At 38.1% G+C, this 25,898-nt stretch overlaps 4 protein-coding genes across 4 annotated transcripts; 3 read left to right on the forward strand and 1 right to left on the reverse strand.

Moving 5' to 3' along the window:
- The first annotated feature begins 30 nt into the window (after positions 1-30).
- Positions 31-6,967, forward strand: LOC103320689 (Protein kinase superfamily protein). Its single transcript, XM_008222401.3, has 14 exons — positions 31-266; positions 554-680; positions 781-994; positions 1,322-1,363; positions 1,515-1,586; positions 1,711-1,846; positions 2,029-2,186; positions 2,562-2,646; positions 3,172-3,374; positions 4,001-4,162; positions 4,634-4,783; positions 5,570-5,830; positions 6,286-6,564; positions 6,684-6,967. The coding sequence occupies exons 1-14, from the start codon at positions 209-211 to the stop codon at positions 6,930-6,932; spliced, it is 2,196 nt and encodes a 731-aa protein (XP_008220623.2). The 5' UTR covers positions 31-208; the 3' UTR covers positions 6,933-6,967.
- A 1,630-nt stretch (positions 6,968-8,597) lies between these two features.
- On the forward strand, positions 8,598-13,263 carry LOC103320688 (putative protein phosphatase 2C 59). Its single transcript, XM_008222400.2, has 9 exons — positions 8,598-8,753; positions 8,971-9,249; positions 10,241-10,368; positions 11,128-11,226; positions 11,345-11,503; positions 11,849-11,935; positions 12,016-12,107; positions 12,406-12,480; positions 12,757-13,263. Exons 2-9 carry the CDS (start codon positions 9,170-9,172, stop codon positions 12,913-12,915), a joined length of 879 nt encoding a protein of 292 aa, XP_008220622.1. The 5' UTR covers positions 8,598-8,753; positions 8,971-9,169; the 3' UTR covers positions 12,916-13,263.
- Positions 13,264-16,459: 3,196 nt separating this feature from the next.
- COL4 (zinc finger CONSTANS-like protein) lies at positions 16,460-17,884 on the reverse strand. The gene is made up of 2 exons (XM_008222399.3): positions 17,085-17,884; positions 16,460-16,990 (listed from the first exon to the last, which is right to left on the reverse strand). The coding sequence occupies exons 1-2, from the start codon at positions 17,787-17,789 to the stop codon at positions 16,664-16,666; spliced, it is 1,032 nt and encodes a 343-aa protein (XP_008220621.2). The 5' UTR covers positions 17,790-17,884; the 3' UTR covers positions 16,460-16,663.
- Positions 17,885-24,080: 6,196 nt separating this feature from the next.
- On the forward strand, positions 24,081-25,692 carry LOC103320686 (BolA-like family protein). Its single transcript, XM_089047511.1, has 2 exons — positions 24,081-24,219; positions 24,913-25,692. Exon 2 carries the CDS (start codon positions 25,016-25,018, stop codon positions 25,511-25,513), a length of 498 nt encoding a protein of 165 aa, XP_088903637.1. The 5' UTR covers positions 24,081-24,219; positions 24,913-25,015; the 3' UTR covers positions 25,514-25,692.
- Positions 25,693-25,898: the final 206 nt, after the last annotated feature.

The following is a 25,898-nucleotide window of genomic DNA, read 5'->3' on the forward strand; positions in this document are numbered from 1 at the left end:
TAAAACTAAAACCCCCATAGGCGGTTCACTGTTGTGGTGTCCGTAAGAGGTACGGTGGTAAACGTGGCAGCTTTCTCGGTCTCTAAGTCTAACCAATCTCCCTCCTCTTTCTGTGATCACTGGAGCATTACTACAAACGGTTTCGCTGCAAATCTATATACCTGTGATGGGTTCGTGAGCTCTGCTTTCCTCTATAATTTTGCCGCCGATGAGGAATGTCTTTGCTACGCTCAAGCGTCACCGCCATGTCACTCTGCTATCCCAAAGTACCGCTCTTAACCTTCTGCTTTACCTCGCATTTGCTTTGGGATTTTACTTGTTCTCTATTTGGTTGATGAGAAAATGCGGGAAGAAAATTGCGTTCGTAAAATTCAATTGCTTATTCGCTAATTTGTCGATTTGTTGCTTAATTATTTTGACTAGTTTACCACATGGATCACCTAATTGCCTCATTAAATTCATTGTGATATTTACACTCGTGGATTATGATACCAGTAATTGTCTCTATAGCCTTCACTTATTAGTGACGTATTGGGTTTTTTTTTGGGTGCAGCTTTACGTAATGACAGAAATATGGAGACCATTATACCAAAATGCATACCATTGAGATACCATAAGGATGTTGAAATTAGATGGAAACAAGATAATTGGTTTCCATATCAGTTGTTACAACGACATTGGTAAGTTCATGACTATCTTGAGTATCTTCAGTGATGGGAATTCAAGGCACTTGTTTCTCTTGCACGAAATGCTTCATTTTCTTCATTATTTTTTATGCAGTATTTCCACCAGCGTGCATGGTGAAAGGCCAACTGCAGAGTATGCAAAGTTGAGGAAGGAATCACTAGAAACTCAATTTAGGCATGCTCTTGGAGCTTATGGCTCCAAAAGTCCATTTTTGGCTTTGTATAGAGCAGCAATTGTTTCATTTTATGTGTTGAAGCTGACAATCTGGCAATGCTTTGTCCATGACATAAAAAAACGCGCCGTCAAGGTAATTGACAGATGCTTTATTTATTTTACATGCCATTGTGTTGCATATTCTTTTAGTTTTACGTTGCTTTAGTGATGATGTGTCTGTGTCTTGTAGCTGATGTGCAAGCACTACGATCTGGAAGCATTACCCAAATCCTATACTTCAAATTACCTCTTTGGATATCCGTAGACTAATAGTAGTAGTTCCATTTTATCTGTTTGGCACATTTTGACTGTCATAAAAGTTAGCATATACCTCATTTCTTCCTCCAATGGGAAAATGAGAAATCCTTTTTTCATGATTTAAAACACGCAACCGTCTGAAATTTAATGTGATTTATTGCAGTTTCGGCAAACTCTTATCCACTTGGGACCTTTCTACATCAAGGCAAGCCACTTTCTTTGTTATGAAATTTTTAATACACCCTTTTCCCCGAATGAGCAATAACATCTAATGAATGCCAATCTTATATCATTCAATATCTTATTTCGTGATGGCAAGATGTACCTAGTTTACCCAATTATGTTTGAATTTACAGCTCGGGCAGGCTTTGAGCACTAGGCCAGATATATTACCAACTGTATACTGCCAAGAGCTTGTTAAGTTACAGGTTACTAGCTTCTTCCTCCCATGAGCCCCTGTGATAGTGGGTTATGTGATGAAATGTTATAGCTTCCACTATCATAGATCTCTTTACTTCTTCATTCTAATCAAACCATTTTCTTATATAACAGGATCAAATACCGCCATTTCCAACGCGTGTTGCAATTAAATCTATTGAATCTCAGCTGGGTGGTCCCATTTCACAACTTTTTGCTGACATCAGCCCAGAGCCTGTTGCAGCAGCATCCTTGGGGCAGGTCTATAAAGGTTAGAGAGCTGTTTTTTCTTAATGGGAGAAAAAAATTTCCTTCGATGTATATGCTCATATACAGCATCCCATTCAAAACTTTTTGCTAGCATGTCTCTTGAATTCCTACAGTGATGTTCAAGAAAAATATGTATACACTTCACAAGCTGAATGGTTTATTTTGTTGTTTCAAGTTTTGCAGCTCACCTGCACTCTGGGGAGCTGGTAGCCGTTAAAGTACAAAGGCCTGGTATGTCACTTGCATTGACCCTTGATGCCTTATTATTCCATATGATCGGGGGCCAATTAAAGCGATTTGCTAAGGCCCGCAAAGATCTACTTGTAGCAGTGAATGAGATGGTGAGCGTTCTGGATTTCATCTCATGTAGAGTGACTTCTATCATTTCTCTAAATCTCCATTATGTCTGAGAATGTAGAATTTGGGTTCTTTTTCTAGCATTCACAAGTATACATGTGTGCACACCTATTGATGTGTTTTCCAAGTCGGTGATTGTCATAAAAATGGAAAACTTTTTCTAACATATGCTATCATTGTTCCCCTACAGTGGAGTTTCCTCTTGTTTTCCAAACTTTTCTCTAACATATGCTATCATTGTTCCCCCACAGTAGAGTTTCCTCCTGTTTTCCCATTTCTTTGTTCAACTTCATTTTGTTTCTTATAACATTGACAGTGTACTGATGTTCGGTGTTTTATGGTCCCTATTGAATGAACAGGTGAGGCATATGTTTGATGAAATTGATTACATCCGAGAGGCAAAAAATGCTGACCGTTTTGCTTCTCTCTATGCTTCACGCCCAAGTAAGTTTTCTTGAATGTGTAATAAGTGCATGTGTTCTTTATGTGAATACTATACTCAATAATATATAATACTCTCACCAGTGTTTACAGGATTGCCTGCTTCTTGGGGCATCTTCTCTTGTAGGAACATTCTGTAGTGAATTTCTGTCCGGAATGTGCCTAAACATCTTTACCGGTCACATCCATGTTCGGCCTGTTTGAATTTCAATTTTCTGTATTTGTACTATTTGAGGGCTAATAAATTGCTTGTTTTGCCATGGATTCTTGTTCAGAAAAATACAAATTGGGCAAATTGTTAGATAACATGATTTATATTTTCAGTTGTAGGAATTAATTTATTATATAAGTTGGTGCTTTGGCTCATTTTGAAAGAGCTAGTACGCATTCCATGATAATTACTGTGCTATGCCAAATGGCAATTCTTGTGTAAGATTGGTTTTAGAGAACAATTTGTCATCTTCTGTTTTATGTGTAATGTCTGCAAATTGAGCTGTTATATCAGTAGAACTTCTTTATGATGGACAGGTGATGGGCAAAAAGGTGATTCAAAGCCTACAGCTAGGAGAACTCTTAAACATAAAGAGGCAAACACTATAAAAGTTCCAAAAATATATTGGGACCTTACCCGTAAGGGTGTGCTTACAATGGAGTGGATTGATGGAATTAAGCTTACTGATGACGTTGCCCTAAAGATGGCTGGCCTGAACAGAAAAAAACTAATTGACCAGGTACTTGGCGCGAATAGTTCAACATATATGTGCAGTGGCAGTTTTCCATGATTTGTTTTTCCACTTGTGCCACTGTAGAAATAGGAAATAAAGTATTAGGCAGTAGATTACACATACAGAGTTAAATAATTTAATTGTGAACAGTTAAATTATAAGTTTTCTTGGTTTAAAAAACCTAGAAAGGTCCAGATCTGATTGGATTTAATACTTGGGAAAAATTAACTAAAGTGACTTGTAAGACATCTTGTACTAGGTCTATAGCAAAACTTGAATACCATAGCCCTGTCCTTACATATGTTTATACCAAAGCCATGCATACTTAATAGAAACTCACATGTTCGTTACACTGACTTTTTAAATGACTTGGAATGGACAGGTCTGTATTCTATTGTAATAACATAACATGAAACAAAATAAATGTCACTCATAATGTTCAGATAAAGAACTAGAGAAATGGTGACTAGTGGACTGGTCCAAAGGCTTATTGGGCTAGCTAGGTCTATTTAGATGCTCCTGCAACAACTTGCGTGGAACACGAGTTCCAGTTGTATCTTAGGTAGTAATACTGCACATGATTTTTCTGTGTTATTATCAAAATTCTCATCCTGTTTTGCTTCTTCTTCTAGGGATTATACTGCTCTTTGAGACAATTGCTTGAGGTGGGATTTTTTCATGCCGACCCGCATCCTGGTAACCTTGTTGCCACTAATAGTGGTGCTCTTGTGTATTTTGATTTTGGAATGATGGGTGAAATTCCTCGACATTATCGTGTTGGACTTATTCAAGTGGTAAGAGCTGTTGAATTATTTTTAACTCAGGGCACAAGATCAAATTATTGTCAAGCTATAGATGTTCTTCAAAATAGAGTTTTTAAATATGCATATATGGCATTTTGTCAGTGTAAGGGTATGCCTGCCTCAAATGATATCCTTTTTCGAAATGAGAACCTAACTGTTCAATTGTATGGGAGGTTTGGGAAAAAGGTAGGAGGATTGCACCCCCTTTGATATTTTTTTAAATCACTTATATGTAAAATTTCATATTCTTGGCCTCTTGGCTAGGGGAGTTTATATATATGGACACCTGAAAGAAAAAAATTTGTATTTGGTTACCTCATGATTATGGTGTTGTTTTAAATCACTTGTATCTCGTTCTGTTATGCAGTTTGTGCATTCTTATTCTTGTATATATGGTGTTGCTAGCTTTTTCTGTATATTGACTTATGGTTGTGTTGGTTGATAAGTTTCTGTTTCTTTCAGCTTGTGCACTTTGTTAATCGTGACTCCCTGGGTTTGGCAAATGACTTTCTTTCTTTGGGATTTATTCCTGAAGGGGTTGATGTACAATCAGTTGCCGATGCCTTGCAAGCATCCTTTAGTGACCGGACTAGACAGTCTCAAGATTTCCAGGTTTTTGCCTCTGCTCGTTTTGTATATCCACGTAGAACATGTTTGTATATGGCTGTTCACTTCAATAGTTGTTTTAGATAAGGAATTCAACATAGGGATATTAGGATGATACAAGTTATGCCATCACTTATGTTAATCTATGCAGGGCTTCTCACAATTTTTTGCTTGTTTTTTCCATTTTTCGCTCAGCCATCTTTGTGGCATTTTGCAGCACATTGTCATGATGGGCTAAAGGAATGTCCTTCCTGGCTCAAGGGATGTATAAGGAAGTTGGCAGCCAACTTTTCTATTCCTGTGCTCTAAGAACTTGGAAATTCATTCATATGCATATGGCATTTAGGGGTATCCAATTTGTTCATTCTGAATCTTAACAGTATGTGACCTTACTTAAATTGAGATGGTGTGGCTAGGACCTCTAATGGGAATTTTCTTAGTCGGACTAAGGCTCAAATGCTTATAATTAGATGTTCAACTGAGAAATCTGTGCAATATATGCACACTTCTTAGTTCTTTTCTACTTGTATGTAGTCACATTTAAGAGCATGCATCAGCATATCAAATTTTTTTTTCTTTTCAATAATGAACTACGTATAATATTCTGTAGATTACTTTGAATCTATATGAACATGATGCTTGGATATAGTTAAATGAACATACGAATGCTAGTTTCTGCTAGTTGACTTTTTGATGAAATTGACATCCTCTTGTCTTGCTTATCTCCTTGTTGGGCACTTCTCCACTCAGTAAAAGTATGCCCTTCAATTTAATTCTTGCAATGGATTACAGGGAATAATGGACCAACTCTATGATATTATGTATGAATTTAACTTCTCTCTTCCTCCGGACTATGCCCTGGTGATAAGGGCCCTGGGATCACTAGAAGGCACTGCCAAAGTCCTCGATCCTGCTTTCAAAGTCATTGAGAGTTCATATCCTTTTGTGATTGGAAGACTTCTGGCTGACCCAAATCCTGACATGAGAAGAATTTTAAGACAGCTTCTCATACGTAATGATGGATCCATAAGGTGGAATAGGCTAGAACGCCTGGTAGGTTGCCTAATCTCTTTGTTTCCCATAATCTAGCATAGTTGATGCATAAATAGAATCGTGTATTTGCACATAACTAGACAGATACGTATGTATTTTCATGAGCATAGTTTTAAAAGGTCCTTTAAACGATTAAAGTTCACATAGTTGTTTCTGCTTCATGAGGACTCTAATCTTAAATGAATCTGCAAATTGTCTTACACACTTAAATTTTGTAATACTGACCTGGTTAATACATTATAACCTTGTGTACATGTCAGTGGAGTGGAGTATTGTTCACATATGGGATCCCCCAAGCCAGTTTACTGCATATCATCCCTTCCCTTCTATTTTGAAGATATTACTCGTAAAAAGTTCTTTTTGATAATTGACTTTTACTATAATATGAATTAGTCAAATACTTGTATTTCTATCCACTTTCAATGTTTTTACCAGGCGTCTGTTTTTTGTTCCAGATTGCAGCAATATCCGAACAGGCTTCTGAGTCTGCTGAGGAGCACCCTAATTCTGGGGAGAGTTCTCCAAATCCGTTGAGAAGTAAATCATTTGACATGCATGCTGTTGTTGCCGCCACTGAAGATCTTTTACGCTTCATTCTCTCTGAGAAGGGTCAGAGGGTGCGTGTATTCCTTGTTCGGGATATAATTCATGCAGCTGATGCTTTTCTTGAGGATGAAGTTGTCGGTTGCATGTTCGACGAGAAGCCTGAAGCCAGAGGCTCACCTGAGTCTGAGGTTGTTCTATAAATTGTGTTTCTACTCCTCCATAATAGATAATTTGATAAGCAAGTGGATTAGGAAGCATGCATCTTGTATGGTGAGGTTGATTATCCGTTATTTTCTTCTTTTCGCAGGGACACGACACGCTCAAAAGGGTCGTAAATGGGTTTCAGTATCTCCGTCAAGCTGTAAAGTTGGCCCCAGAGGTGTGGACAGAAATGCTTGTACGCATGGCACTCACACCCGAGGTTCATAGATTTACATTAGACATTCTTTCATCGCTGATCATTCATTTAAAAGGCAAAATCCCAGAAACTACTTGGGTTTGTATATCTAGACTTTTGCACAAGACGGCAAAAAACCGCAGCTCTTCTGAATTTTGAAATTATAGTATATTTTGATTCAAGTTTCATTGCAACCCTTTTTTACCCGTTTGCAATGTGTTTCCATGATTGTATATAACTTAAGGAGTACTTCGCACTCAAAATGAAAAGAGGAATACTTGTCGAGCAATAACTTTGTGGTGAAGTTGAGGGTTTGCTTGAAACCCACTGTGCGAGTTCAAAGAGTTGATTGCTTACCCTCAACCATTCATATCTTGCTTCTTGTCCATTTGATTCTCTTTAGTTTTGACCCTCAAAATTTAGTAGAGGCTCGCTCTTTCAAGAACTCTTTCGACCATGGCCATGGGGCACTCACCGGGCCACCGGCCTATGCCTGGTGACCTTATCGCAAGGGAATTAAGGTGAACCAGAGAAAATTAGAGAGAATCTTAAAGCTCTCATTTATTGAAATTGACCCCTCGTTAGTCTCAAGATAATTTATATTCGCGATGGTGAAGGAATGTGAAACTTCGACAAGTATGAGAAATGGAGACAACTCCTCTTCAAGAGAAAGTTCTTGTATGCATTGATGAATATGCAACTCACTAGTTTTTGTCGGTGGATATTTGTGAGTTTTTTTGTCCTTGTTCATTTCGGATTGTTTTGAATTTATGGATGGATAGACCAGAGAGTTAGAAAGGGCTCTTCCCTTTTGTTTTTTTGTTTTCTTTTTTAAGAAAAGTGATTATGAAATGGTATGTGTTTGACATTTTTATACAATTTTTATTACTAACATGCACATCATTGATGGTGTTTTGAAAGTTCGGTGGAAGAAGATAAAATGTGGGGTTTTGCTTAAAATAACTACATCGGTGGCCTTTGCAAACCATGGTAGTTGTTGACGTTTAGAAAAATATTGAAACCTAAAATATACATAAGTTGTGATCCATGCAACTACAGTTGTAATGCACATTTCTATATTTTAATATCTCATCTAACTCCCCATAACTCAAGTGATTAAGAGCAGCCATTTAGCACCTAAGGTCTGGTGCTCAAATTCCCTCCCTTTTTTATTTTTATTTTAATAATACGAAAAATGAAAACTACAAGATAGAGCCTCTCGGATAAGAGCGCCCAAAAAAGTTGAAGTAAAAGGGGAACAAACAGATAATGGGAGACCAACATCGCTTGTATTAAAAAAAATATCTTATCTAACTCCAAATTAGTTGACTACTATTTGATCCTATTAATTTGTTATGTTAGAATAAGTTAATCGGAGGACTAATCACTGGTCAAAGGAAAATTGGCTTATTAATTTTGAGATTTCAAAGCATAAAAACAAGTTTAATTAATGTTGCTCGTTTTATGCAGCTGTGTTATCTCTAGAATTTTGTTGTAATAATTCCACCGCCCGTCCATTGATCTAATCTTCACGCACAAAATGCTGATCGACTCAACTATACATATTGACCTCAAGTTAAAAAACACTCCCATTGCTTGCTTGCAAGATTGGATTGCTAGGGATTTGACTCGGTCTCGCTTCATGCTGGGGCGACGCGTGTGACTCGCTCCTCGCCACCAGTTTTACAACCCAACAAAAGAAACTAACTAACCCCCAATTTAATCATTTTTAATTAAATTAAAATTACAGTTTTTAATTCTGAAATTATCTTGTGAATTTTTTTATTCCATTAAAAAAAAGTTTAGTAATTATTGGTTGCTTCCTTCTGCTGCTTGCGTTTGCAAAAACTGAAACCAAAAATAGAAGAGAATCCGCTTTGGCTTCTCTCACTCTCGTCGTCCTTTTCTTACCTTCGACGACCTTTTAATTTCTCTCTCTATCTCTCTGTCACTTCTCTCTATGGCATTTCCTTTCTTCAGGTACTCTCTCTCCCCTCCCTCTCTCTTTCACATTTCATCTTAATTACCGCCTAATTTTCTCTTCCAATTCCTCATCTCCAAGGTGTTTCTTGTCATGTTGATGAACATCAAGATCCGTATATTGCGTCTCAACTTTTTTTATTCTTTTTTTTTTCAATGATTATATAATATAGTGTAGAATTTGTGTTTTTAATTTTGATTTTCGCGTGATATGCAGGTTAAACTCAGCAATTTATGATTCGGATATGATATTCCTGGAGTGATTTGAGCTATATTGGCGTGCAACAATAGGTCGTGTCATTCATATCATTTGTTCTCTATATATAGCAATCACTGTAGCTGTTTTTCTACAATATCTAATTTCGGTCAAAGAAACAAGAAGCGAGCAATTTGAAAATTCAAGCAACGAGAAGAAGATGGGTTATCTCAATTCCGTTTTGTCACCTTCAACCCAGGTTCATGCTGACGACCCACCTGTAAGCGGCGGGGGGCTCAGGTTATTGAACTCTCCCATTTATCAATTTCTGTTTTTTCGGTTTGGATCTGGAGTCTCTGCAATTGGTATGTTTTTTTATGGATTGTCATATATTCCTTTTGTAGCATTTTCTTTTATGGGAACCTATGTTTGTGTTTTATTTCATGTATTATTTTGACTTGTGATTTATTGGGTACATTTATTTTGTGAAGCTCTTGAGGAAGCAATTCTGAATTTGGGTTTTTGTCTGATCTCATGCATAAGTCTAAGTTTTGAGGAAATTTTGGTGTGTAATTTGGATTGTATGATGCTTTTATTGTATTATATACCTTCATGAGATGACCTATGAATTCTGGTCCTGGTGATATTTATTTTTTAGGGAAGATTTTCGTTGATTTGGCTATTGCACTAGACCTGAGCTATGTTATTTATCTCAATTTAATTGGATGGTTTGGTAAAGGGTGATAGAATTTAGGTCCATCAATCATTTAACAAGTGTTATACAAAAACAGAGGGGAAAATATATGACATGCATGATCACAGAAACTTGTAATTTATGTTTTGTCGTGTCCGGGCTGCACCCGTGTTGCTACGTCTGCCTTAATTACCGTTTGTCGTGTTCGGCACCGCCAAACATAAGGATTGTGCCAAGCATTGTTTTTGTTTTGCTGGTTTGCTGGATCTTCCAAATAATGCTGTCTGGAATTTTGCGTTTGTGGACACGCTGAAAAAGCTTTTCATTGGCATTATAATTGTGTGACAAAATATGTATTTGTTTTTAATCTCCACGTGCGTGAGCGTGGAACTCATTTTGGAAACATTTACCTCATTGGATTTTGCTAAAAAGTTACGGTTATTTCCCTTCCTGCATTGACCTAAAATTTGGTTCTTAAATGCTATTGGAATTGGATATGGATACTCACCTTTGAATTCTTTACTGTTTCTGTTACATGTCATTTTTTACAATGGTTCGGACTAGTCTCACTATGTGTGATGTTAAATGTGTTAACAGTCAGAATGGAAAGTTCAGTTATGGATATGCAAGCTCTCCGGGGAAAAGATCTTCTATGGAAGACTTTTATGAGACAAGAATTGATGGTGTTGAGGGAGAAATAGTTGGTCTCTTTGGAGTTTTTGATGGTATATCTCTCTCTCTCTCAGACACACACACACACACACATGCAGGCCCGTGCACACACAGGGATAGGTGTGAATATATCGTGCTTAGCATCGTTTACATACACAATTATGCAGATGGCTGTTAGGTGTGGATATGTATTAAATCTTTGCCAATTTTCATCCTTCTAGTGTGGATATAATCTTCATATCTTTTCTTTGGTTTATTGTTTGCTCACTCAATAATATTGTTGTTTGTATGATATTATGTGATTTTAATTGTTGAGTGGGTTTCGGTTTGCGTCAAAGTTGAGATCTCACCCTTGATCAACTTGTCAGTTTACGCATGGGGTCGAGCTATTCTAGCTGGATAATGGAAATCTTGGTCTTTGCCACACTGTGGTGGTGATCTTCTGACCAGATGAACCTCTGGGGGCTCTATTCTGATACTTCAAGCTCTACATGCTTAATTCACATTAACTCGCTAATCGGATTTGATTAGTATTTCATGGAGCAGCAGCTCTGTTGTATTTCCATCTGGTTTGACTGTATATGTAATCATTCTTTCTATTATTCTCTTGTTGGATTAGTTTCTTAGTAAGTCTTAATTAATTAGTTAGATTCTTCCAGTCATAGTTCATGCGCTATTCATATGGAGCATTTGTACATAAGCATACACAGAAAACGCTTTTACTCATATTGTGTTTGTACATATATACTTTCAAACTTTTTGAAAGCAAGAAGATAGGTGACACTGAAAAATTCTGCGTTATATTGAATCAGGTCATGGGGGTGCACGTGCTGCTGAATATGTCAAGCAAAATCTTTTTAGTAATTTGATCAGGCATCCAAAATTTATCTCGGACACCAAATCTGCTATAGGTTTGTCACTTCTTACCTGTAGCCTGCAATTTTTTGGTTGCTTTCTAATTAATCCTTTTCAGTTTTCTACTTACGAAAAAATAAATAAATTACAGCATTTAATTTCCTGTTCCTGCAGCTGATGCATACAGCCATACAGACTCTGAATTTCTGAAATCAGAAAATAATCAGAATAGAGATGCTGGGTCAACTGCTTCCACTGCGATCCTAGTTGGTGACCGTTTGCTTGTCGCGAATGTTGGGGATTCCAGAGCTGTGATATGCAGGGGTGGTAACGGTAAGACTTTGAAGATTTTCCCTCTTCAGTTGTGATTTAGCATAATAATTGTATCAAAGACTGCAAGTTCGAGGGTTGAATGACTTTTGTGCCCTGTGTCGTATGTTTTGCTAGATGGTATAACCACGGAGAGAGAGAGAGAGAGAGAGAGAGAGAGAGAGAGAGAGAGAGAGAGAGAGTGTTGATGATATCTTTAGCTCTTTAATGGTAGCACATTATTCGAGCTAAAAGTATATGTATGCTGGAACTTCATGGTTGTAGAGAATTTTGTTGAATGACAGTATTGTGCTATAAAATGTTCACATGTTTCATGGTTCTGTAATATTATCTTGTTATATCTTGCAGCTATAGCTGTTTCAAGAGATCACAAGCCAGACCAGACTGATGAGCGGCAACGGATTGAGGACGCAGGAGGATTTGTAATGTGGGCTGGTAAGGTTTATCATTGTTTTGAAGATTTTTCATGAATTGGTAGATGATTGCGTTCTTGATGACGGAGATTGTATCAACAGGAACTTGGAGAGTCGGAGGTGTTCTCGCTGTTTCTCGTGCATTTGGTGATAGGCTGTTGAAGCAGTATGTCGTTGCTGATCCTGAAATCCAGGTTTGATTCGTTTTGCTGATACTTGATTGTCAATACACACGGACATATGGGTGTTCAAGGATGTATAGTCTTTTGCGGAAAACACGATTCTCATAGAAACTTTAAAATTTTCATGATTGGTGTTAATCTCAGACACTGAGAATATTTGTCTGATTAACTGCATTTTGAGTTCTTTATTATCAATACCAGTCCTATGTGATTTGAAGAATTTGTTGATTGGTATTGCCTTGTGGTTTCCATTGCCTGCTTCCATCCCTAGCTTCTCGGCATATTTTATTAACTTGCTTTATTTTGGCAGGAGGAAAAGATTGACAACTCTCTTGAGTTCCTTATCCTTGCTAGTGATGGACTGTGGGATGTTGTCACCAATGAGGTTTCCATGATTTTCATTTTTTCTTTTTCTTTTTACTGTTCTGCCATACGTTTGATATGATGGAGGGTGAATGACAGCATGCATTTAGAGCCTAAAACTTTTTGTTCTGTATTTGACTACTTGACTAACCAAACAGTAATCAATCCTTCTGAGTATATAGTTGGGATGTCTGTCCTTTATCCCTATTTTGCTGCGATTATACACTGTTTTTACAATTAGCAAACCGATTAGATGACTTGGTATGACCCTGACTGGTTCTTGACCTTATTTCTATAGGAGGCCGTCGCAATGATCAAACCAATTCAGGATCCAAAGCAGGCAGCAGAGAGGCTAATGCGGGAAGCATATCAGAGAGGAAGTGCAGACAATATTACCTGTGTCGTGGTTCGTTTCTTGGCTAACCAAGGGGGCACCTCTCGTAGCAGTTCCGGGTAAGCACCAGCTCATGCTCATCATGCTCACAGCAAGGGGCTTGGAATCCTACCAGATTGGTGGTAGAGGTCAGGTGCAATAAAAATCAGTGGTTAATAGTTTTAGAACATCTGTGGTAGCGTTGTACTTTAAAAAGAATAGAGAGACATGATCAAAACTTACATGGCTGCGAATGTGTATTACATGTCTTCAGCCTATATAATAGCATAGACTTGTGTATGTGAACTTAGATCTTGTACTTTGACAGTAAGTGTAGCAGAAATGTCAACGTGTTTGTAAAGTGTTTTCTCATTTCGTTTGCTCTCTGTAAATTTAAGCGTTAATTCAAGTGTTTTTTCACTTCTTTTATTATCCTTCATGGCAAATTATGCGAGGAAAATAAAAACTCCTTTGTATTTTTTTAGTAATTCTTATTTTATCCTCGTGTTCAACGACTTTTGGTACTAAAAATAAAACCAAGTATTTCTTAACCGTTCGATTGAAGACAATGGGCACTTGTCTTCACCCGCACGAGCTCTTTGCCCAAACTAAACAGAAACCAAAATTTTCCAGGGGAAAAATCACTGCACTTCTCCAGAACTTATCTCATTCAGAGTTCATATATATTTTAGTGTTTGCATATAATGAGTCAGAAAACCTACTAGACAACTAAACTCTGATATGGTACAACGAAAGCTAACTGGAAAACAAATAAATTGAAATTACATATATACCCATGATGCTTTGTTTCTCTTTCTCTCTGACCTTTCTCCACATTTCAACTCTGATAATGGATAGTGACTCAGTGAGTGGTAACAATTTACAAAAGGAGAAAAAAGAAGAAGAAAGTTTGAGAACAAAAGTAAAATTACATTTCTGTAGAGTAGAGAGAGAAAGAGGAGGACTCAGAAATATTGAATGGTATCGGCAAGGCAATTTTGCCATTACGCACGACGAGCGAACCAAATTGTTATCCTCATCGTCCTCCTTTCTTTCTACACTCAAAAAGAAACTGAACTGGGCAACAACAAAAAAAATAAAAAAACAAAAAATCTAAAATCGAAACCGAAAACAGAAAAAAGAAGAGAAAATAAGGAACAATGAGAAACCTACCTAACTATTTATTAGTTACACAAGCAGCAAAGAACTCTCTCTCTCTCTCTCTCTCTCTCTCTCCATGCATATTGCAATAACAACAAAGGGTTGGGGGCTTTATATAATGGGGGTGGTGTCTTTGTTCAACTTATTTGATCTAAAAAAATCGGGTGGAGGTGCCCACATTGACATTACCGTCTGCCTTGCTTACCAAGGCTGGTGGAGCCTGCATAAATAAAATAATAAAATAATGAAGTTTGTCTGTCATCTTCCTTTGCAGCCAACCACACATAACAGGTAGGGGTCATCATTTCGCCCACAGCCTGTGGCCCGAAATGGGTAATTTGAGGTCCGACGGGTTAACATCTGACCCAATTTGATAGTTAGGCCTATTCGATCCGGCCCATTCTAAAGTTGAATAGAATTTGAGCTTAGCATTGAAATTCTCGGCCCAAAAGCCCGCCTAAGCCGGACCCAGATCACCCTAAATAAATAAATAATAAATACTAATAATAGTATAGAATTATTATAGACGTACAAATATTCAAAGAAACAAGCCCATTGTAATAAACAAAAACAAATAATGTACATATATTTACAGTGACGCACTCAATGACTTTTTTTAAGACTTAATGAAAATAAAATAATTTATTTTTGAATTAATAAATTTATTGTTATATTTTATAATATATTTTAACATATAAATTTATTGTAAATTCAACAGTTCATTCACTCTTGCATTCTTTTAAGAATTTTTTTTGAACCATTGGATCAATATCTAACGGTGGGTGAACACAATATCTTAGACTCTTGTGGTCCAAGAGATCGGGACTGTATAAATTAATAACTGTATAAATTAATAAGTTAAAAAATTTCATCGTTGTCTAAAAATTTGTAACAAAAAGATATATATAAAAAACTTTTAAAAAAATAATAAATAAATAAATAAAAGGACCGGCCTTTCTAGGCTTATCTGCCGTCGGGCTCGGAAAGCCCGCCAAGGCTCAGCCCAATAGACAAGCTAAGGGCAAGGCTTTTGAAATCTCGCCCGGCCCAACTCTAAAAATAAATAAATAAATAAATAAAAATAATCTCGACGAGGCTCGGCTTGAGCCCAAAAATTTCAGGCCGGTCTAAGGCGACTCAATGACGAACCCTAATCACGGGTCCTTTAGCTTATATAAAGGCTTCATCTCTTCACTGCTATAAGTCTAGGAGAAGTGAAGCACACCAACTGAGAGAAGAAAGAGAGTAGGGTAGAAAGGAAGGAAAGAAGAGAATGAAGAAGAGAGTGAGGGGGAGAGAAGAGAGCGGAGAAAAAATCTCCAAGAGAGAAAAATCAATGAGCCAATGAGATTGTAAACACTAAAGTTGTAGTCCTATTATTTTACATAGTGGAAAGTTACAGTTGTTGCTCTTCGAGGAAGTAGGCATGACCAAACCTCGTTAAATATCATGTCTCATTTACTTTACGTGCAGTTCAATATTCTTGCATATACTGTTTATTTCTCAACAATAGTGAATATTTTGTCTATCCAATGAAAAGAAAAGTAGATGTGAGCATGAATAATTAATAATAAAGTAAGAATGATTGCTCCCTCTAAAACAAAATGTGCTTGTGCTTCAGATGAGTTTCTAAATGTGGAAACAAATATTTTAGTACCCGGTTCACAAATTTCTTAGGTTAAATAAAACAACTCTCTTTCTATCTGCAATAACACCATTTTTCATCCTCCTCTAACTTCTTCTAGCATAGATGTAGATAAAGCCAAGATGGGCTATGTAGGCTGCTGCATGCCCACTCTCAAAACGTCGGCGTTTCTCTTCGACCATCACAATCAACACCAGCAGCAGCTCGTGGGGCCCATGCCGACAATAAGGGCTGAGCTCACCACGACATTCATTGGGTTGAGCCCAGCGTTGTTTGGGCCGACAGAGTGTTGTTGTTCTTTGTTAAATCCTAAGGCCCAAACCCAAAATAAGCTGTGGAAAAGTATGAAAGGATTTTCTTCCTACTCATGAGTCATATATAAGACCTGCGGGCGGAATAACTGCTCTTAATCACTTGAATTTGCGACAGTCTTATCCTTCACCTTCACCGGACAATGACATGATAGACAATAATTGCAGGTGAGTTAGAAGATAAGCCAAAGCCTTGGACCATTTATTTCTTTACGTATTCCAGTTTTCATTCTCGTTGATTGTTCTAGAGTCCTCGAGTATGATCAACTAATTAAAAAATTATTAGCAAAGGAAAAAGGCCAAAAAAAAAGGGAAAAGGGGAAAGTTAAAGGAGGTCATCTTTAGAGACACCATCTCCCACGGTCCACCTAACAAACGTGTCTGAGTCAGTGGCTTTGGCTTGCCCAAACCTTATCCAATTAATAGTAAATTGATTTGCTAATTATATTAAATTAATCCTAATCAGAATTCAGAATCACATAAACCAATAGCAACTCAGATTCTGATACGCTTAATACAAAACTCATTACTGCATATATATTTAAAAACTTGTACAAAATCGACGGTCAAGATTTTCCATGGATCGTTCAAAATACATCATCTCTTACTCTTACCATATTTACATAACTACGATCAGAATTTGTGGAAACGAAAACGAACAATACAAAGCTTACTGGATCTGGTTACAAAGTTACTGGTGCTGGTTACAAAGTTACTAGAACGACGGAACGACGCCGTACCGGCACAGACGTTCCGCTTCGATTTCCACTTCTGTGCGCTTAGCGAACCTGCCTTTGATTCGCGGTCTGGTCTCCGCATACGCTTTCCTCGAAGCGTAACGTATCGTCTTCTCGAACTTTCGGTTCTTTCGCTTCTCTCTGTACCTCAACACCCTCGCTTCGCGATCCGCCGATGAAATCTGAACCGCCTGATGTGTTGACTCCACCGCCGAGCTCATTGACTTGGTGTAAGGATCGCTCACGTCCGTCATCGTCGTGTTGCCATCTGGCACAACGCTAACGTCCATGGACGACGATGATACCTGAGCCGCAAAACACAAGATCAGAGACTCCGATTGAAAATCAATAATAATTTATTTAGCCTCTGTTTGGTTAGTGAGAAAATAGAGTACTTACACTCTGGCTCAGACACTGAGCGTGGAAGCCATAGACGTATGGCTTGGACGCGGCGGAGAAGTCAATTTCGAAGCTGTGGTCGTTGACGAGCTGAGGCTGAACGCTTTTGCTCTGAACCGGCACGACGCCATCTGTACCGCAACTATTCTGCTCCTGAGCATCTTCAAGCTTCGGATCCACGTTCCCGTAGTCCAGATCCAAATACGGATCCATTTCCGGGAGAAAGTACTCGCCCGAGTTCAGATCCGGATTCTCCATTGCCTTCGGATTTGGGAGCAGCCACGAAGCAGCCTCGGCCTCTTCCCTGCTCACCTCAGTCTCTGCGTCTTGACCGTCCACGTCGGAGAAGTAACGGTCGTCGAGGAAGTTGACGACAGATTTGACGACGGGGGCTGAGTTGGCGGCCGAGTTAGCCGAGTCGTAGAAGGGCGTCACGGAGACTCGCTCGTGGCGGCGACTAAGAGGGTTGGCCGAGTGGATGTCTCGATCACACGTGACGCAGAGAGCGGCGTCGTCGGCCTTGCACGTTACGTGAGCGGGGGCTTGCTCGCAGACCTCGCAGAGCCAGACTCGGGCGTGGCGGGAAGCGAGCTTGTTGGCGGCGTGGATCTTGGAGTCACAGTTGACGCAGAGGAAGGCTGAGTCAGCTCGGCAGAACAGAGTTGCCGTTGCCGATTTGCACGAGTCACAGAGCTTCGACGCCATAACCCAACGATGCTGTGCTGAATATGTCTGATAAAAAACACACAGGAACTATTTTTCTCTCTCTCTCTCTCTCTCTCTTTTGTGTGTTCTGATCAAGTGTGTGTCTATCCGGTGGGCCTGGGGATATCTAGGGATTGGCCAATGAGGAAGCGATACGTGGATGAAGCTTAGCCAAAAGGTAGGATTGCCGAGTTAAAGTTTGTGTGCTGTCAATTGTCAATTTTAGGTGGAGCCCACGGGCGATGGTCGTCGTTTGTTTATAGGTTCACTTGCCTTGGCTTTTTTCGCACTGTCGTGGTGAGAAGCATGTGTATGTGGGGCCCACAATAATGGTGGGTGGGGACCTAACACGACGCTCCGATCGACCTCTCAATTTCGTAACAAATTGGTGTTATGCAACTGTTACAACTTACACTGTTTTTTTTGGGGTCAAAAATTACATTGTGTTACTTATTCACAAATGAAACAACAATAAATATATTGAAATTCTGACCAAAAAAGAAATTGTATATATATATATATATTATAATATAAGTGAATTAATAATATTATGTGTTGCAAATTAAACCAAAATTTTACTCCAAGTTGTTGGGTGGGAACTTTTATGTTCCCCTTTTTGTCTTCTCTATCAACGCTATTAATAATGCAACGAGAAAGATAGAGAAAGATGGACAGTAAATTAGGGATAAATAAATATTTTGCCTTCAGGTGGATATGGAGGGAGCTAGAATGTGTGTATGTGGGTAGGAAAAATTTGAGGTCACATCCGGCTTGTCTTGAAGACTTTCTCTTGGTAATAATTGTTTGCCAAAAAGAGAGAGTGATTGAGAGAGACGAGGTACATTAACTTATAAGTGATTAGGATTAGGGACCCACCAGCTCATAACTTGAACGATGAAAACTTTAGGGACATTTTAATAATACAAATTTATAGATAAACCCAATCCTAGGTATTTATAAAAAAATCAAAAGGTCAGATAAATGAAATATCCATTTTAGTGAAACTCCCTTTAATAAAGGCAAAAGGAGATAGAAATATTTTTAAAATAAGTTAAAATGGACAAAAACGCCTTTATTTATTTTGGATTTAATCCTTTATATTTATGTCTTGGTTTGAAAGTTCATAGATTTTTCTGTCTTTTTCGGAAAAGTTTTTGCTTTTTCTAAAAGTGAAAGTTTTTTATGTGGCTAAAACCTAAATTTACTAAAATTTTATTGGTGTATTAATAACAACGTTAGTATAGATCATGTCATTGCAGTGTGAAAAATTTACTAAAATTAGGCTAACTATTTTACCCTTTGAAACAGACACTTGGTCTCACTTTACCCTCTTAAACTAAAATTTTCTCACTTAACGCCCAGAATCTTTAAAAATTGCTGAAATTTTCTCATTTTACCACTTCCGTCTATTTCTGTCGACAAAACCGTTAAGAATGCTGACGTGACATAGGCATTCTAGTAATTTTAGCTATCTATCTTAGCTCTTCTCTCAACCTCTCTCTCTCTCTCTCTCTCTCTCTCTCTCTCTCTCTCTCTTCTCTTTTTCTTTATGCCAATAGAGAATATAGAGAGTGGCTATCGAGGAGATTGTTTTTAAATTTTGAGTGGAGGTGGTGGTTTGGGTGTGTTGAGTAATTCCATGGAGGCTTAGGTTTAGGGTGGGGGTTGGGTTTGGCAATAGGAGGGGAGAGAAGAGAGAGGTAGAGCAAAAATAAAAGGCAAAGAGAAGAGAAAAGAGATGAGGGGGAGGACGGTGGGGGTGGGGGTGGGGTGTGATGGAGGTTGGGTCTGGGAAGGAAGAAAGAGAGAAGATATAAGATAATAAGGGGGTAAAATTACTAGAATGTCAATGTCACGTCCTCACATTTAATAGTTTTGTGGATGGAAATTGATAAAAGTGGTAAAGTGAGAAAATTTTAGCAATTTTTAGAGATTTAGGGGATTAAATGAGAAAATTTTAGTTTAGTGAGATCGAGTGTCAGTTCCAAGGGGTGAAACAGTAAATAAGCTCTAAAATTATGATACATGTGCACTTTAATACAACATATTATGTTTAGATGTTAGGCCTTTTCTAACCCATTGGCCTAAATAGAAATTTTCTATATCCAAAAAATTTGTGGTGGGCATTATTATCGAAAACCCGACCGAACTGGGCAAACTAGATTGCTTAAGGTGGTTTGGTTCGGTTTTTGTATTAAAAATCAAAGAACTAGGAAAAAATTGGTCTAACTTTGAACGGGTTGGACCTTTTTTTTTTACTCCAAACCGCTGAAAATTGGACCTGACCGAGTATTTCAATTATATTATTAATTAATAATAATCATAATACACGTGTCAGTTGATGATTAGTGGATTGTATGGCATATCCTACTTCTTCCTACACCAGATTCTGTGAAACCCTAAAATCTGAAGTGCTTGAAATATTTTTTCTCATTGCACCTCTTTCTTCTTCATCTCACCACCACACCAAACTCGCCTCTGCCTCTATTTTTTTTTTTTTCCAGATTTTGTCACTCGATCATCTCTTAGTCACTCTTTATCTCTCACCCGCTCTCTCTCTCTCTCTCTCTCTCTCTCTCTCTCTCTCACTCTCACCCATTCCTCTCTCATCACTCGACCGACTCTCACGCCTCTGCCTCTCTCTCAACTTCAAGTTCCTCTTTTTTTCCCAGATTTTATCACCGATCTCTTAGTCACTCAGTCTCTCACACTCTCTCTCTTACCCGTTGTCTCTCACCACGCACACACACACTCCCTATCTCTCTCACCCGCTCTGACTCTCATCTCCCTGAGCCAATTTCTACATGGTTCTCTCTCACCCATTCTTGCTCTTTGTTAGCCGATCTCTAAAAAAAAAATACTATCAATTGTTGCGTTTGTTGGGCCTTGTTGAGGCCCAAAAAATTCAAGGTCGGGCCCAAATAAATTATCGGCCTAAAATGACACTCTATCAAGGAAACGTGTAAAGCGGAGTACACAAAAATCCACCACATGCTAGTTGCAATCCACATGTCATGCTAAATAAATAACTCGTCATGCTAAAATATATCGTCCCTGCAAATCCATGCTAATTATCCCATCAAGCATAATAAAAAGCATGTCAAGCGATGTGCCATGCCAAGCGACATGCTATGTCATGCTAAGCAGGAAATCATTATTACACACCCAACCACGCTACAAGTCTAAGTGGGCCCAAGCCACTCGAATGCTCTGGGGCTTGCTTGAGTGAGTTGTGGTATGGATGATAATAAATCAACATGAGGCCCATTGATGGGCCGAGAAATGGAAAGTCTCGGGTTGCTTGGGAGCCTCGAGACTCAAGCCCATTCCTTAGGCCCAAACATGTGGGTGAGCACAAGAGGAAAAGAAATAGCCCAAATAACCCAAATAGCCCCAAATAGCCTATTGACTCAAAAGCCCAATATTTAAGAAAATAACCCACTTATTTAATGAACCACCTTGGCCCATACAATGCTTCACAATAAGCCCACAAAAGCCTCAGCCTTTTGCTGGAAAAATAGAAGCCACGTAGAGAAGGTCTGCAGGTTCATTAAACAAAGCCGCTGGAGGTTTCAGACATGGGGGGAGCAAGTTCCAAACAAGAAACATTCAAGGAACTAAAGAATATTAGCTCATGAGCTGCCAAACACCCTTCGAACCAGATATATTTCCCAACTCCTTTTCCCATCAGATTTAGCCATGGAAAATAGAGAAGAAAGCAATAAAAGAAATGGTGGGAATGGAAATCGGTCACTGAGACAATGGGAAAATGGGGCCTTGAGCTCCCAAAGTTTCGATTTTGTGCTAATAAACAGAGGAAATTTCACCAATATGGGAAAAGCCAGGGGAGGAGAAGAGAAAGAAAGGGAAAAGCTTAGCCAAAATGGGTAGAAATCATTAGGGTTTCTTGGGAAGGGATGATTTCCAGCGCCTATAAAATGAGGCCTCTTCTACCCAACAAAAACAACCCACGCTGAGAGCAAGCTTTCTCTAACTTGCAAAAATCCAGCAGCCTGCACTGCTCACCATCTTCTCCATTCTTCTCTTCTGCAAACAGAGTATCTGTCAAGCTGCTAGAAGAGCATTGTTCTTCATTTCTCTCTTCCTAGCCAAATCTCCTACAAAATCTCTCTTTTCTCACCTTAACACTTCCCTTTTTCCCTCTAAGAAAGCCTAAATTTCCTCTTAGTGCTAAACTCATGTTGCTTTTGCTCCCATGCCACATGCCTCTCATGCCAAACTTAAAATTTTATCTGTAAGCATGCATAAATTATCTGTAAGCTGCCATTATTTTGGTTGGTGAAGATAACCAAAATACTTCCTAAGGCTCTACTGCCCTTTCGAGGTATTTTGGGGCTTAATTTTCGAACTCAGTGCAAAGGGGACAATTTCATCGCTTTTTATAGCAAATTTGCATGGAGGAAAAAGTCCCTACAGCCTCGGTAGAGATCCGAACCGAACCAACCCGACTCACTTAAATCGGGTTTCAATGTAAGTCGAAAATGGGCCTAAAAATAAGTGCACATTTTGTCATTTGGGCCTGCTGACATAGCCTAGTTTGGCGTACGGTTTGGGCTCATAACCGCTCTACTCGACCTGCAGCCCTACAAAAAATAACTATTTGGGTTTTGCCTGGATTCAAACCATTTTTCCTCCAACCCTCCAGACTCAAATTTTAAGTCCGCGACTTTATTAAATTGTTTAAGAATGGTTTAAGTCTTTTTTTTTTTTTTTTTATGACTAACTTTTCTTCATTTAATATTTTTAAATAACTTCATAATTTAATTTTTTGAACAATTTGACCTTAAAAAATCTAATTTGATGGATTTGTTACTATGTTGACATACTGTGTGATGCTTGCTTTCTACTTCACACGAAAACTTCCTTGCAATTGTTTGTCTCCATGTTTCTCCTCTCCAATCTTAACCACCTAAATTCTTTAAAAACAATCCATCAATGATTCTTTAAACGGATTTTTGTTGTTTCTATTATGAGTTGATGTGGTTATTTCCATTGTATTTGTAGTTGATGAAATTAAACAATTTTTATTTTTAAATACAAGCGATAATCTAAGAGGATGAGTGTTTTTCACACGCACACTACCAAAGTGTAGTGGAGGTTCGATTGTGAGACCACTAGTATACAACTTAAGCCCCATTGGCATGAAATTAAACAGCTTAGGCCTTTTTCAACCCATTTGGGGCTAAACCCAAATTTTTCCCTTACAAAAAGTAACTATTTGGGTTTTGCCTGGACTCAAATCGTTTTTTCTCCGAACCCTCCATACTCAAATTTTAAATTCGCAACTTTATTAAATTGTTTAAGAATGGTTTAAGTCTAATTTTTTTTTAATAGATAACTTTTCTTCATTCAATCTTTTTAAATAACTTCATAATTAATTTTTTTTTGAACAATTTGACCTTAAAAAATTGAAATTCCACAAATATAATTTTATTCTAAAAGAAAACACACAACATAATTCTAAAAGAAAACATACAACATAATTCTAAAAGAAAACACACAATACTTCAAATTCACCATACATTAATAGTTTTGGGTCCAGGCAATACTTGGACTGCTATTTGGGTCCGAGTTTGAGTTTTCTCAAATTTTGGCTCATTCATTTTCTTGGGTTGGGAGAGATTTTGGGCTATAATTTTGGATATTTTGGGTTTAGCTTCATGGGTTGAAGATAGGGATGGAAAAAATCCCTGTGGAGGCGGGTCCCCGACCTTAACTGGGAGATTTCTGTATCAGGGGATCCCCAAACTTGAAAAATTCCCAATGGGTATGGGGAGAGGATGGTATTGGCGTTCCCATCCCCGACTTGAAAATATATATATTTATATTTAAATAAATAAATAAATAATTATAATATTTATGTTTAACGCTAAGTTATAACGTCTCTTTCCTAATTCTTCCTAATTTTCTATGGAATTTCATATTAATGTGATTTTGAATAATTGAGTTGAACTTTATAGTTAATTTCGATGTGTCGAATGATAATTTAATATGAAAGTTAATGTTAAAATGTATAATAAATATTTTTTATGCAAAAAAAAGGGGGATGGGGATAGTCCCTCGACGGGAACGGGGACGAGAATTCCTCGAAACGTATGAAGATGGGATGGGTTTGTGGATGAGAGCGGGAATGGAGAGCGAGGACGAGGATAATATTGTCATACCCGGCCCTTACCCGTCCTGTTGCCATCCCTAGTTGGAGATGGGATCAAAAGAAGAGGAAAATAATAGAAGAAAATAATCAAATATTTTATTATTCTGCACATAGATTACAGAATTACCCTTGAAAATCCCTAAGGAAACGATTGCTCCTTTTCGTTCTCTTATTTGGTCAGCCACTCTGTTACACTTTCAACTTCTCTCCGGCGCCTCTTTATCTCTCCGCATCGCGGCATAGCTGAACCACAAAGTAAGTAAATTTATCTTCCTCTTTCCCTTGTTATCTATATCGTTGCCTCTGCCTCTAAAATTAAAACCTATGAATTGTTATTTTTCTCATTTTTGCATCTCTCATAAATACAGGAGCTTATATCATTATGATACAGATTCAATATATATAAAAAATTCTTCAACTCTTTTATGGGGTTTTCTTCTGAATTTACTGCTTGTCACGTTTTCTGTAGCTTATTTCTGTTAATGGGTTCTTAAGATTTGATTCAATATAGTTGCTAGGCTTATCACTCCATTTGGGATATTGAGTTTTGAGGAGCAATGTGATTTTAGCTGAGGGATTCAGGAACAAAAAGAGAAACGGAACGAAAATTTATTTTGGTATTGGTAATGAGGAAAATTGCATACTTTTGCATCATTTTTGAGCTTAAGAGGGTTTTGTAGCTCATATCAGATTTTGTAATTGGGATATGGCACTAACTTTTACTTAAATTGGTCGGTAGGACAATTGTTATTGAAATCATACCATATGTTTTGGAAGAAGTGAGTAGGTGCAGATGTCTGTGCTGGAATCGAAGTGTTTCTATTCTAACATTGGATGTTGTTTAAACTTACAGTGGACTTAGTTCAAATGAATTTGCTTTAGCAAACTTGCAGTTTAGCGTATGATTTATCCCTTCCAATTTTGATTTGCACCATCATATTCTTGCAGGTGCCCCCATTACTTTTAGAGTCCTTAAGTAAGAAAATAGTGGGATTAAAAGTATAGCTTAGAGCAACGACTGGGGTGGAGGTAGAGGTAGAGAAAGGGAAGAATGGCAGCCAAGACAATGATGGTGCGTCCTTACGTGTTATCACCCTCGACACTAAGTCATGCTCTGCCATATTTATTTGCTGGACTGAGGAAAAAACAGTTGGTATTTGAGACTCAAAGCATCAGATTGGTGAATAGCAGAGCAAGCAGCAATGAATGTAGGAACAATCTGAGATTGGAGCAATATGGTGGTTTGAGGAGATTCACTGCTCGAGCCACAAACTTCAACAGTGCTGGCACCTTCGACTCCCCCCTCATGCAATCCATGGAGAACAAAATCAAGGAACAGCTAAATGCTGAATCGGTTAGTGTAAAAGATGCTAGCGGGGATGGTCGGCATGTGAGCATTGATGTTATCTCTTCATCCTTTGAGGGACAATCGGCTGTCAATAGGCAGAGGATGGTGTACAAAGCCATATGGGAGGAACTTCAAACCACAGTGCATGCAGTTGATCAGATGACTACCAAAACCCCAAGTGAAGTTTCTCCTCAGAAGTGATATATATCATTCTTTGAATCTTGAAGATCAATAAGATGCTACGCTCCCTTTGTGGAGTTTCCTTCCTGCATTTCTTATGTAACCTTTAATAAGACCTTTATTTGTGAATGTTTTGGATTTATCATCATTGGCACTAGGCCGCTGGTTAAAATAGGTGCAGCCATTTCTGGATTCTGATATTTTGAACTAGTTTTAACGTAGTTACGTAGGATTTGGTTGTGGATAAGTCTAACATCACAGAAAGTAAAGAGCAAAAAGATTTGCAATCACTAAATCAGGCTACCAAGCCAAATATTTATTGTCAATATCATTATGTTTTACCCGATACAAACGATATTGAGAAGGAAGGAATCGGACACAAGACTTCCGCCTATGAGCGAAATGT

Source organism: Prunus mume, linkage group LG2 (assembly GCF_029339155.1).
Source record: "Prunus mume cultivar Tortuosa linkage group LG2, ASM2933915v1, whole genome shotgun sequence".
In the NCBI taxonomy this organism is placed as follows: domain Eukaryota; kingdom Viridiplantae; phylum Streptophyta; class Magnoliopsida; order Rosales; family Rosaceae; genus Prunus; species Prunus mume.